At 52.1% G+C, this 13,439-nt stretch overlaps 4 protein-coding genes across 4 annotated transcripts; 2 read left to right on the top strand and 2 right to left on the bottom strand.

Moving 5' to 3' along the window:
- Positions 1-548: 548 nt before the first annotated feature.
- Positions 549-2,244, top strand: NFIA_003770 (MFS transporter; the record flags this gene model as incomplete). Its single annotated transcript, XM_001258917.1, has 4 exons — positions 549-979; positions 1,049-1,459; positions 1,526-1,902; positions 1,967-2,244. 4 exons carry the CDS (start codon positions 549-551, stop codon positions 2,242-2,244), a joined length of 1,497 nt encoding a protein of 498 aa, XP_001258918.1.
- Positions 2,245-2,652: 408 nt separating this feature from the next.
- NFIA_003760 (nuclear transport factor 2 family protein) lies at positions 2,653-3,129 on the top strand (the record flags this gene model as incomplete). The annotated part of the gene is made up of 1 exon (XM_001258916.1): positions 2,653-3,129. One exon carries the CDS (start codon positions 2,653-2,655, stop codon positions 3,127-3,129), a length of 477 nt encoding a protein of 158 aa, XP_001258917.1.
- A 111-nt stretch (positions 3,130-3,240) lies between these two features.
- Positions 3,241-4,809, bottom strand: NFIA_003750 (FAD-binding oxidoreductase; the record flags this gene model as incomplete). Its single annotated transcript, XM_001258915.1, has 2 exons — positions 3,241-3,767; positions 3,834-4,809. The coding sequence occupies 2 exons, from the start codon at positions 4,807-4,809 to the stop codon at positions 3,241-3,243; spliced, it is 1,503 nt and encodes a 500-aa protein (XP_001258916.1).
- Positions 4,810-5,238: 429 nt separating this feature from the next.
- On the bottom strand, positions 5,239-13,176 carry NFIA_003740 (putative polyketide synthase; the record flags this gene model as incomplete). The annotated part of the gene is made up of 3 exons (XM_001258914.1): positions 5,239-5,903; positions 5,929-12,481; positions 12,532-13,176. 3 exons carry the CDS (start codon positions 13,174-13,176, stop codon positions 5,239-5,241), a joined length of 7,863 nt encoding a protein of 2,620 aa, XP_001258915.1.
- Between the last annotated feature and the right edge of the window lie 263 nt (positions 13,177-13,439).

The following is a 13,439-nucleotide window of genomic DNA, read 5'->3' as shown; positions in this document are numbered from 1 at the left end:
AGTAAAGAAGGGCAACAACACGAGGCAGAGTTTATTAGCGGGGATCGGTCTCTCTCACTAGGACGAGACAAAGTGTCGCAAAGCCTCGTCCGACAGAGAAATAAAAGGCATCCTCAAAGGCTCAAAGGATTAGAACGGGGCGGGCGCAGTGAGAACATTCACAGCGGCAACGCCCGCCGCCAAAAAGACGGGGCCTAAACAGACTCCTGCTTGATCCAATCAAAAACTAGCCATGGGTGGTTTTCATCCGGTTTGTATCCCTGCGTCTCGAGGTGAGTGGAGATGTTGAACTGGCAAGTATTTGATTGGTTCCAACCCGCTTTTCTCGGCTCGAATGAGCCGTCCGTTTGTCAGCTACTGGTCGGTGTCCTTGGATGCAATCAGTTATGTGCTTTGCTGGATAGTCAGGGGAACAGCTTTGTGTAACAGGTGGACCGTACAAAAATCTGACGCTGCCTGAAATGTAGGCCTCTTCTTGGGGAAAGCTAAGTGCTGACGCTGAACGATATCTCCACCATCCTAGCGTCTGACTGACGCCACCAATTACCATGTCGAGTGTGGTTCATCAGGATCCAAAGACCCAGCCAGTGCAGGAGGGCCAAGATGAAGCCGACTTCGAGGTCCGGTTCAAAGCCGGGGATCCCACCAACCCCAAAGAATGGTCATCCTGGCGCCGTGCCTGGGCATTGTTCTGCATCGCCTTCTCCTCCTTTATCGTGTCCCTTTACAGCACTATCTACACGTCGTCCATACCGGGAGTCAGCAAAACCTTCGATATTCATCTCCCCGTTATCCCGACGCTAGGGATCACCACCTACCTCGTCGGCACTGGTGCGGGTAGTCTGATCCAAGCACCGCTCAGCGAGGTATTTGGTCGCCGCCCCATTTACCTCGTGTCCATGACGGTTTTCACTCTTCTCATCCTCCCGTGTTCTTTGGCCACATCCGTAGCTGAGATATTGGTTGTACGATTTTTCGGGTAAGCGATTCGATTTATCTATTGTGGACGGTGCGTGACTTGGCGTAGGCTAACCTGCCATTCCAACAGAGGCGTGTTCGGTGCTGCTACCATCTCCAATGCGCCAGGTAGCTTGGTCGACATCTATCCATCCGACAAACTGGCAGTGGGATTCTCGCTATGGAGCATCGCGCCGTTCAATGGTCCTGTCATTGGGCCCATCATCGGTGGCTTCGTCTACGCGGGGCTGGGCTGGCGCTGGGATAACTGGCTGACCATGATCCTCAGCGGCGCCTCTGTCATGCTCATGGCTACGATCCCCGAAACATATGCCCCTGTCCTCCTCAGAAAAAGAGCTGCACGGCTCCGGAAAGAGCAGGATAGTCGCTATTGGTCTCGCTACGACAACAAGACATCATTCTGGTCGCAGCTCAAGGTCACCCTGGGCCGGCCGTTCATCTTGGCAGCAACTGAGCCCATTCTGTGGTTCTTTAATACATGGTCAGTGGCCAAAAGTCAAGACCCAAGCAACGTGGCGAACAAGAATTAAGGCTAATGTCGTGCCAGGGTGTCTGTTGTCTATGCCGTCCTCTACCTTTCCTTCGTCGCATACCCCATCGTTTTCCAAGACTATCGAGGCTGGGGCCCTGGTATCGGTGGCTTGGCATACTTAGGGAATGGCCTAGGAGTGATGCTTGCCATCTGTCTCGAGCCGCTTTGGAGGCGCATCATCAACTCCAGTCCAATCAACCCCGAAACTGGCCGTGTATATCCTGAAGCCGCGGGGTCCATCATGAGCCTTGGTGCGATATGTACGCCGATAGGTCAACTCGTGTTTGCCTGGACTTGTGTGCCTGCAAGCATTCACTGGCTGGTGCCTATTGCTTTTGGAGTGCCTTTTGGCTTTGGAAACACGCTGTGTTTTATCTACAGCTCGAATTATTGTATGTGCCTCGTCCCCAACTGACCCATACTGGCATTTCTCGACTGACTCAAACGGAATGAAAGTGGCAGGATCTTACGGCATCTACGCAGCTTCTGCGCTCTCTTCAAATACCGTTTTCAGATCTATCCTGGGAGGAACATTGCCCTTGGCCGGACCGAAAATGTATCAAAACCTGACACCTCATTGGGCCGGCACACTTCTCGGCCTCATCGAGTTGTGCCTGGTTCCTATTCCCTTCATCTTTTGGCGTTTTGGAAAAAGGATTCGTTCGCGAAGCCGAGCGATTTTGCAGATCCAGAAAGATGCTGAGGCGGAACGGAATCGCACGTCTCGATCTTGAATGTTAATCATGCTCAAACCTATACCTATGTAAACCTATGTACTATCAGTAGTTTCCCGGCCAGGACAAAAAAAAATTATCAAGACGGGCGTTTTCTGCAGATTAAATGACCACAGTCTGGCCTGAACAAAACCTGGACGGCCGCTGATGTACCCTCTACCTGCTCTGTTGCTCGAAAGACCAATTCAGTAACGCGGGTTACAGTAAAAAAAAACTCACCGGGGGTCTTTAGCATTTTTTAAACGTCCCGAGAGTTTAGGTACGATACATTTAGGGAGATTGGGGTGCACAAGTCCTCACGAAAAGCGAGGCAAAAGAGAGATAGACAAGCACCGTCAAAATACAGAACAGCACTATACACACACGCAATTTTTCCCACCTTGCTTGCACCCTTATCACTGCACTACAATGGACCTACCATCGATTTTGCCAAAGCTCACTCCAGCTTTGGGCGACCGCGAGGCCATCTCTGACGCCATGTACCGCTGTCTGTGGGGGTTCGACACAGCGGACGCCGCGTTGTTTGCGTCGAGCTTCGCAGCCGACTGCGTCTTTGACCTCAATGGCAACGTCATGCACGGCTTGGAAGAAATCAAGGCAAAATGCTTCGATCCCATTGCGAAATTGGACACGACGCACTTCCTCACCAATGTGCGTGTCAACTATGTCGAAGGCGAGTCCAACGCCGTGGGTACAAGTTGCGGGCTGGCGCAGCACTACGCCCCGGGCCAGGGGCTTCAGGACGGTTCCAAGTCGCTCCTGGTGGGAAGCCTGTACTGGTATGAGTTTATCAAGGATGAGTCCGATGGCCTGTGGAAGATTAAACACTGGAGAATTAAATCTGTCTGGAGTGAAGGCGACTGGAGCATTCTGCAGGGTAACTGAAGACAGGATGGCAAGTATCGAGTACATAGTTACGGCAGAAAACAATCTAGGTACTTCACCATGAGATTAATGCTCCGTTCATACATTTTTGTTTATTCTTTCTTCTTGCGTTTATAAATGAGCCCTCTCATCCTGCGACTCGTGTGCGTTGAAACGAGGTAAGCCAAACGGAAGTGCGTTTGACGGATCCAGCTTCTTTTTCAACTTCGTCAACCTCCTGACCGTGTCGGTGCCATAGAAATGAGTAGCGTCGCAGTCCTCTGGCCGCGACATGCTCCAGTAGCCCTTTCGCAGAGCCTGGCCAGTTTGCAAAATCTCACTATAGATAACTTGCGTCCATTCCCTTGTGACTTGCTTCTGGCGTGGAGATGCGTCCAGCGGTGCAATGGCGCATGGCGAAACAACGTAGTGCTCGCGACGATGACTCCAGGAAGCCGCGTCATCAGGCTGTACGGCGCGACCGTGGGTGTGGTGCACGAGTATGGCCGATGCGCCGTCAGTGGGCGCTGGATTCCGCATGATGATTCCAATCACCTCTGGAGTGAGACGGGACAGGGTCAGAGATGCCATATCCCAGTAGCCATGCTGGGACTCGGCAATGCCCTGACTGAGTGTCTCGTGAAAAGCAAGGATCGATGCTGTTGGAAATAAGCTTAGTACAATCGCTTTCCAGGCTGTCAGCTGTTGTAATGGAGTACACTTACTGTCGCTAACTGTGTCCACCAAGGGAGCCATTTGAAGTCTCCGCAGGAGCTTTTCCTTGAATTTCATCCCGTCAGCCGCATGAGCATCGGAGTGGCTGTCACATATCCAAGTGAAAAATAGGTTGATGGCTGGGCCGAGTGCGTCGGTCGTGTTGATGGTCATCTCTCCGCCAAAGTTAGTCGGTAGTCCTTCGTCCACCAGGGACTGGAAGCCCGAGAGCACTTTGACAGCATGCTGCAGAGAAAAGACCAAAGTTCCAGCAATGTACCGAGGTTTGGGACGGACTCGGACTCGCAGTTCAACCACAATGCCAAAGTTTCCCTGCCCAGTGCCACGCATTGCCCACAACAGATCCGGATCATCTCGCGTGTCAATGATACGCCCGTCAGCTTGCATTACCTTTGCACCTAGTATGTTGTCCACGCCCATCCCCCATGCACCCGAGGATAGGCCGTAACCACCGCCGCAGGACCATCCTACCACGCCAACACTGCCCGCCCAGCCCGTCGCTGCGCTGAGCCCGGCGCTATCTAGCGCTCGATGCATCTCTATAGCTGTGATTCCCGGCCCAAGCGCGACAACTTTCTTAGTTGCGGTCGAAGAAGGCTTGCTCTCGAGGATGTTAATCCATTTGAAATATCTGAGGTCAATCTGAGCAGCGGTGGGCTCAACTGTGCGTCCGTAGGGGTCATGTCCACCGCCTCGAATCGTCATAGGGATCGGGGGCTTATGGCCAGAACAGTAGACTACTGCCTGTCGTAGCTGGTCGATGCTCCTTGGCAAGACGATGGCGAGTGGCTCAGTCTGACGGTTGTACTCATTGTACTCTTGGCGAATGAATGCATAAAATGGGTTGGAAGGCGTGACTATGAGGGTGTCGGGGGAGTCAAGGGCCAGTTGAAGGAGAGACGGTGCCTCCCTTCGAAGTGTACTTGGGTCGGATTTCCAGTCGGTGGTTTTCACGCTCTCCCCCATGATTGTGCAAGTTATGATATGCGATATTGAATTGGATTAGATGCGACAGGCTACTAAGACACTTGCAATGCGCAGTTAGGAGAAGAGAGGGTCACCATCACAGTATGTAGCTGCAGTCGTGTCGTTGTTCTGACTCTTGCCGGGTCTTTTTTGCCAGCAGCTAACAACCACCCGAGGGGTCAATTCCTGTATCGTAACAAGCCTGACAATATATGCCAGTAGAGATTAATAATTCGTCAGTTATATGTTGCGCGACGCATTTCGTTAACCTTGGGCAATCGTTCTGGTGCCACCACAGCTTACATTGTATTTAGAGATTGTTGATAGAAAGTCAGAAAAAAGTCATCGCGCGAATCGCAATAGTATATATTTTCTAGCCCTAAAAATAACGCAAGAGATAAAATAATACGCAAGTTAAACATCCCAAATCTAATTCAAGAAGCCCGATGTTCGCAATGCCTTGATGTATTTGCCAATGACCTCGTCAGTGATTGGCCCTTGGTTACGAAGCGTCTCAGAGTGCTGGTTTGCCTTGGTAGTATCCAAGATGAGCTCTCCGCACGACATTGGAATGAAGTAGTTTTCGAAAAAATCAATCAGCTGCAGTGCCGGGTTATCAACCGTGGACCCGCGGAGTCGTCTGACGCGATCAATCCACTGGTCGAATGGGATGATGCTTTCCTTCCCAAGGCCGAGTGCGCTGGCGAACGAGGCAATCATTTCCTGCCAGCCCTGGCGCGATGGATTGTCAATGTGGTAGATCCAGTCGTCGGCCGTCTCAGACAAGAGCAAGTCGCCCAGGGTAGCTGCGACGCCATCGACAGGGTACCACGAGAGGGTGCCCTCGAGGTATGGGAGTAGGCCAAGAGACTGGGATGTTTTGATGAGGAAAGGCATGTATTCAGAGTTATTCCAGTAGCCGTTGGTGGTGGATCCGGAGATTTGCGCAACCCGCACCGCCTTGGCCTGGAAGCGATCAGGATAGCGGCGTAGTGTCTTGGACAGGACGGTTTCGCAGACTAGCTTCGCCTCTGCATAGCCAGTGAGAGGGACCGACTCGACAGTCGTCGGCTGCTCAGGCACCAAGGGAGTTCCTTTCCACAGGGGGTAGTTGCCAACCACGGCAATGGATGACACGAATAGGAACCCGACGCGGAGCTGGCTGCTCCTGAGCAATGTCCGCTGCGAGGGATATGAGATTTCGTAGAATGTTCATTTGGATCTCATACATGCGGATAGGGCGTGTCAGACTCATGGGCCACGCACTGTGGACAATATGGGTGACTCTGCCGAGTAAAGACTGGTACTTGTCGGCAGACAATCCTATGGAAGCCTTGCTTGTGTCGGTTTCAATCACTTCCAACTTTGCCATAGACGCGGCGTCGAGCTCAATTCCACGCATGGAAAATGAAGATTTTTGGCGGACGTTGGCCTCAGTGTTGCTCAGTCTGTTAATACAGATGACCGTTTTCACATCGCTGCGCTGCGCAAGGGCGGCCACGATGTGAGAGCCGAGACTGCCTGTTGCGCCAGTAACGAGAACACAGCGCGAGGAAGCCATCGACGTGGTCTTCGATCTTGAGAAGATTGATTCTGGCAGCTCGAAATCTTTGGAGTATTTCTCGACGTAGTTATCATTGATCTTTTGTCTCTCGGCGTTGTTGGTGGGCAGAGACGGCCTAAAAACGCGCGAAAGATAGCCGGACGGCCGCGGTGCCTGTGGATAGCTGTCCTTGGAGGGAAATGCGATGATAAGCCGCTGCAGATCGGCTTCGGGATAGTCTCCCCTAGTCCAATCGACGTGACCAAATCCGACGGATCTCAACGTCTTCTCCCAATGGCTCACCGAGGCGAGCACATAATCACGCTCGTCCTCAAACAGCCACCAGCCTTCAAGCACACCAAAGACAAAGTCAATCCAGGGAACCTGATGTGTCATCTCCAGAAGCATCAAAAAGCCATCGGCTCGCAACATACGATGGATGTTGCTCAGTGACACAGACAAGTTGCGTGTAGCATGAATGCAGTTTGTGGCCAGGATAATGTGTTGACTTTGCACAAGGGCGGCATCGGGTGCAGACTCAACATCAACCACCTTGAACTCAACAAATGGGTACTTCTTAAATCGCTTGCGGGCGGCGGCGACCAAGGAGCTCGATATATCGGACATGGTGTATCGGATTGGCACGCCGAGCGTGGCCAGCAAAGGCACAAGCTGCGAAGTAGTTCCACCGGTGCCAGCGCCAATCTCAAGGATGTTAATCGTCTCGCCGGTCTTGGGAATCCTGGAGACAAGTTTCTCCATAAACAGTAAAAGTTGGTGAATCCATACACCTGTAAAAGGAGACTTGGCGTAAAAGTCAGAGGCCACGTCGCGCGACTCTTGTCGCCCGAATATGAGTTGGACACCGTCTTCCTTTCCAGTTATCAAGTCGGCAAATCTGGTGCCGACAAGAGCTGCAAGTTTAACATCGTACATATGCGTCGGTTCTTCCTCTAGCAATTTGGCGAGTAGAGTATCCGCCGATTTGAGTGGCGGCGCGACTGCTGTGCGTGTAATGGTTGGGCCTTGGATGTCGATGAGACGGGCGTCGACCTCCAGTAGCTGATACATGAGCTCCATAAGTTTCTCGTGCTTAGCAAGATAAGAGACACGCGGTAATTGATCGCCTGCTTTTGCAGAGCGGATGGAACAGCCGAGCTGTTCAAACGCATCGAGAATGTAGGCAACACACAGCTCGCTTGTTCGTGGGGTGATGTGTTTATTGTATCCAGCCAGATTGTGCTCTTCAAGAAGGTTATCAGTCTCCCATGCCAGCTCGTTGAAGACCTCCAAGATGATTGATGCCGATAGCGTCGCAGGAGCGCCATTCGCGATGATGTTATAGCCGTCCACGGCACTGCCGGCGTCACCATTCACAGTGCTGGCGGGTTCCATAGCTGAAGTGCCATTGACTTGCCGGTCGGGAATGCCCTTGGAAGTCGATGATGCGGCAGGTTCGTCTGCAGGCGCAGTGTCATTGCTCATACCCAGTGCGGATCTGATACAAGCCACCAGACTCTTGAAGTCTGTCAGCTCCATCAACGCATCATTAGTCAAGACCACATGGAATGCCGCGTCGACTTCGCGAACTACTTCCATAGCCATGAGGGAATCGATACCAAGCTCTGCCAAGTCCGAGTCTTTCTTGATGTCTTCTGGCTCCAATCCTGACAGATTGCACACCAGCTCGACGGTTTTGTCATAGACCTCCGCGTCAACTGCAGCATTTGCTGGAGGCGCCGATGTGGGTGCTGGTTCAGAGCCCTCCGAAACAGAAGATGAACCGTTCTGTGAAATGCGTTTGGTGAAATTATTAGTGGGTGTGTCCGGCGGCGTAGGTCCGTCTGTTGATGAGGAGCTCCTCGTCTCTGCGCGCGAGGGTTCAGCAACCAGTTGTCCACTAACGATGTCATCCATCGCTTGTCGTTCATAGGAAACACCCAGCATGACCTCCGCCAAATGCCCATCCTGACCATCAAAAACAAAGATGTCGGCAATGTATCCTGACTCGGACGTTCGGTGACAGGCAACAAAGACATTCCACTCTCTCGAGTCGATGTTGTTACCCGACCAGCTGCCACTGCGTAGCCACTGAGAAAAGCCCCGGCAAATAAAGATAGTGCCCTTGTTGTCTCTCTCCGAGGAAGAATCTTCATCCTCAATCATCAGGTTGAGGAAGATACTCGCCACCTGGCAAAAGGTTTCGGTGCGTATCGTGTTGACGTAGCCACCCTTGCCGTGTTGTCCACCGAGTTGATGTGCTTTGACACGACCGGCTGCTTCGCTGCCATTGCTAGAGACCTTTGTGACTTTGCCAGCTGCTTCTTTGTATTCAATCAGCTGTTGCATTGATCGGTATATGCTTCGGCCTTGAAGCACATCGACATTCTCATCGGTCCCCATCAGGAGCCTCTCGCACCTAGCCCTGCCGCTCAGACGAGTCAAGTGATCATAATTCTCTTTTACATAGGGATCCGTCGATGAGGTAAATGATATGACACCGGTGCTATAGACTGTAAATGGTGCTCCACTGTTGTCCACTGAGCTGATTTTCCACGTATAGCTGCGGTCTGGCATTCCAGACCACGCCACGTCAACAAGGAGCTCGCCACTGACATCGGCGCATAGGATATTATAAAGATGAGTATTTCGAATAAGCGGCTGGTACTCGGTACTGTCAAACTCAGGATTCAGATTGTAAATAGCATGCAATGCAATCTCGACATGAAGCATGGCCGGGACTGCTGCCACCTTCTGGGCAATTTTGGTTGCATTGGCAGGAACTTGAAATTGGGAGGTGCCGACGTTGACGCGGAATCGAGCATTCTGCTTATTATCTCCTTGGTAGGCAACGAAACTTGTTAGGGTTTTTGGTTCTTCTGGCTGCGACGCCGACTGCTGCTCGGCGGCGGCAGGTGGCGAGCTGAGCGGCATGTCTTTGAGCTCCATCCAGTGTGTTGCTTTCTCAAATTGGTACGGAGGCAGAATGAGCGGGGAGTAGTGTTGTGCTTGACTGGCGTGATGCATCCAGAAAGTCACATTGAGACCCTGCTTCCAAAGGTCAATGGTGTTGTTGACAAGGAACGTGAACGAGGTATTGCTCGTGATGTTGATGGCTTGGAAATGATTCGATGCTGGGCTTGCAAGTGAGCGACTGGCCATGTTCGCAATGCTTGAATTCGATCCTGCCTCAAGCCATACAGCGTCCGCACAGTCCTTATGAATTCTCTGAACGGCATCGTGAAAGTAAACTGGATGTCGTAGATGCTGTGCGACGAAATCCGACTGCAGCTTGTCGGACGACGACGACGAGGTCCTTGTTGCCCGTTCCACCCTTATAGTAGGTGTGTGGAATTCAACATCAGCAGCCACATCTTGTAGCTCCTTCATTAACGGTTCCACAAGTTTCGAGTGAAAAGCATTTGTCACGTTCAGCCGCTTCATCTTGGGCGGTGATGTGGCTTCGGCGGCCAGACTCTGGAAGTGCTCAACCCATCTGGCAGAACCAGCCAGGGTGAAGCTTTTTGGCCCATTATGGCAGGCAACTCCAACGTCCGATTCGCCACTGGAGGCTTCGATAGCTTTTGCGATAAGAGCCTCTACTGTGGTAGAGTCCGCCTCGACCGCCAGCATGGCACCTCTCTCTGGGCCCCAAGAGTCACGAATGATGCGAGCCCGACGCGACACAATCTTGAGAGCATCCTCCAACGAATAGGCTCCAGCGATGCACTGGGCCGTAAGCTCGCCAAAGCTATGGCCCACTACAGCGGCGACATTCACTCCACAGTCGATCCAGCTTCTAGCGCAAGAGTACTGCATCGCAAACAAGGCCAGTTGGAGTCTGCAAGTATCTTGAATAGGTGTTTTCAGGAAGATGTCGGGGTATATGCTGCCCAGCCCGAGCGAGAGACACGCCGAATCACACTTGTCCAAATGCGCCTGCAGAATGGTAGCGCTGTCGAAGACTGCCCTGTCCAATCCAACGAAGGTGGACACCTGGCCACCAAAGCAGAGAACAACTGGCCGCGTTGTTTGAGAGTACTGCTCTGCTACAACTGAACCGCTATCATTCTCCAAAGCAGACAGTTTTGTGCATAGGTCTGTCAATGAGGAAGCAGTGAATATGGCGCCCCAGGGCAATGTCGGGTTCGATTGACGGAACAATTGGAAGGAGAGGTTGGACACTGATAAAACGCTTTTGTCGACCGTGTCCGCTGCGGCCTGGGGTTCCAGGAGCATTTTAAGCTTGCGTATATACGCTTTGAGGCTTTTCGGATCGAAAGCGTGCAAGCGAAATGGATAGATTTGGCCTTCGATCGAAGCGGATTCCGCGCTCGACGGGATGCGGCGCAGAGTGGCCGATTCAGTAACAATCATGGATGCGTTGGATCCAGAAGCACCATAATTGTTGATGAGGGCAGCAAGGAAGTTCGCATCCCATGGCTTCACTCGCGTTGTAATTTCAATTTTATCCGCAGATGTCGCTTTCAATCCCGGGCTGCAGGTTACAAAACTGGGCTGGGGAGGGATGGTCCTGTGGTGAATCATGAGTAGAATTTTGACCAATGAAATGATTCCAGAGGCAAATTCTGCATGTCCGACAAGACCTTTCACAGACATCAGAGACAAATTCGCGTTGCCTCGGCTGTGGCCTCCGAAAACCGTACGGACTGCATCGTACTCGGCAGGGTCTCCGACAGGTGTTCCTGTTCCATGAGCCTCAACTACAGACACATTTTGTGGTTCGAGCCTGGCCTGCTTTACCACATCGGAGAATAGCTCAGACAGTGATGGCGAGTTGGGAACTGTAATGGCTGTGCAGTTCTGGTTCTGGTACACCTTGGTAGCTGCAATGACACCAAAAATTTGGTCGCCATCGGCGAGTGCCGAGGATAGCTTCTTGAGATAGACTGCACAACCGCCTTCTCCTCTGCAATAACCATCTGCGTTGGCATCAAATGGCTTGCATTGCCCAGTTGGACTTAGAAATGACGCCCCGGCAAGGTTGTGGAACCAGTTCGGGCTGGTGAATATATTGACACCACCAGCGAGAGCGCTGCTGCACTCTCCATGTAGAATGGCCAGACACGCTTGATGGATGGCCACGCTGGACGATGAGCAGGCGGTGTCAACTGTCAAACTGGGACCGGTCCACCCAAACCAATGGCTGACCTTGCCTGCGACGAAGCTGCGGAGGTTACCTGTTGCTGTATAGGCGTTGGCAGGGTGGCAGGCAATATTATCGAAGTAGTCAACGTTGCCCACACCAATGTAGCAGCCAATGTGTTTATCTTCGGTGGATGAGGACAACGTGAAATATCCAGCCTGCTCCATTGCCTGGTATGCCAGCTTGAGACACAGGCGCTGCTGGGGGTCCATGGACGCCGACTCACGGGGGCTCTTCTTGAAAAACTTGTGGTCGAACTTGTCAAAGTCGTCAATAAAGTTGCCGAACCACTTGCGACTACCGGCTCCTTGTTCTTGCAGCTTTCTCCAATTCATATCCATGGGGAATCTCTCTGGAGGAACTTCCCTGTGTTGGGATTGGCCACTGACCAGAATATTCCAGAATTCGTCCAGATCTTCTGCTCCAGGCACATGACAGGACATTCCGACGACTGCAATCTGCTCATCGCCGTGGATGATATGCGGTGCGATGCCTGGCTTTGCCAGACTCGTTTCGCCAATTCGGGTTACCCGAGAATTCAGCATGCTGGCAAGAGTTGGTGGCACGCAGCGCTCGGGCCCTATGTTGATGATCCTGCCCTGGCTCGCATCAAGAATGGATGGGTCAACTAGCTGACTGAATGACGAAAACCAGTCAGACTGTTCGAGGAGGATTCCCCTAAGAACTGTCACTTCCACAAGGGAGTCTCGACTCAAACTGCTCATGTCGCTGTGGAACATCATGTGGCGTGGACTTGACAGATGGAATTTTTCGTTGGACGCAAATAGCTGTGCCAGTTGCTTTGCATTTTCTGCATGGCCCGGCCAGTGGAAACGTCCTGCCAGTTCCAGTCGCACGACGTAAACGCCAGCCGCCTTCAGCGTTTGAGCAAAGGCGACTGCCAACTTCTCAGAAACAGTGATTGTTGCTCTCCGTTCATCCATGATGACAGATATGTAGGTCTAGACTCTGGTTAGTAATGGGGGATGAAAGCAAGACGCCGAAGACTTACGTTGGGAAACGGTTGGATCAACTTTTTGACGCTATCCAGGGTACGGCCGGCTCCCCATGATACTGAGAAAGATACTGCACGTCCATCTGAACCGTCTGATGCCATTTCGGCATCGACCATTGCTCCAATAGCCATGGCTTGCCTCACCGCTTTGCCACTGTTCGTGGCCAAGCTCTGTAGGGTGCCGGAATGGCTCGCGGCCATGGCCCCGAGCATACCGGTACATAGACCAGCTGCAACTGATTCCTGCATGAAGTCGGCTGGCAGCGGATCGTCGTCTTTCAGTCTAGGCCAAGTATCTCGCAATGCTTTTGAGTACTGTGTCAAATGCATTATGACGACGAGCGGGGTGGTTAATATGTTTGGCAGCGGGAATGTGGACGGGGATGTGCTTCCAGCATTGAATTCGTCAACAAACTTCTTCAACAATGGCTTGCCATCGAAACTTTCCAGTTGAGAGACATTTTTGGCAACAACATCCCACAAGTCGGGCAGCTCAGATAGGCAGTCGAGAGCCCATCGATTGCTTGGCGTTGAATGAAGTGTCTCTCGCAGGGTTTTGATATCATCGCCGTCTAGCGATAGCGCTTGCGGCCCAAATAAAAATACATTTTGGACCATATTTTGTTTCGCAAGAGAACCCATGGTATATTGTTGAGAACCAAAGATATGAGGTCGTTTATTGGTGACGGGGAGCAAGATGCATAAGAGGCCGTGTGGGAGAGAGTTCAGGAGACTCCGACAAGATGTGTTTCGTGGGTCTCCATATCCTGGAGGTTTCAGTGGAAGCTGCAAGTGCAATCGCGCCGGTTTTGGTAAATTCTATTTCAGTAATCCCATGATTGCCCGCGGACCTTGATGCTGGGAAGAATTGCTTGGGCTCGGCAGGTTCCAGTGTCTGAGCCGAA

This window comes from Aspergillus fischeri, genomic scaffold, assembly GCF_000149645.3.
Source record: "Aspergillus fischeri NRRL 181 1099437636265 genomic scaffold, whole genome shotgun sequence".
NCBI lineage: Eukaryota > Fungi > Ascomycota > Eurotiomycetes > Eurotiales > Aspergillaceae > Aspergillus > Aspergillus fischeri.
This window is presented reverse-complemented; position numbering and strand designations above follow the sequence as displayed.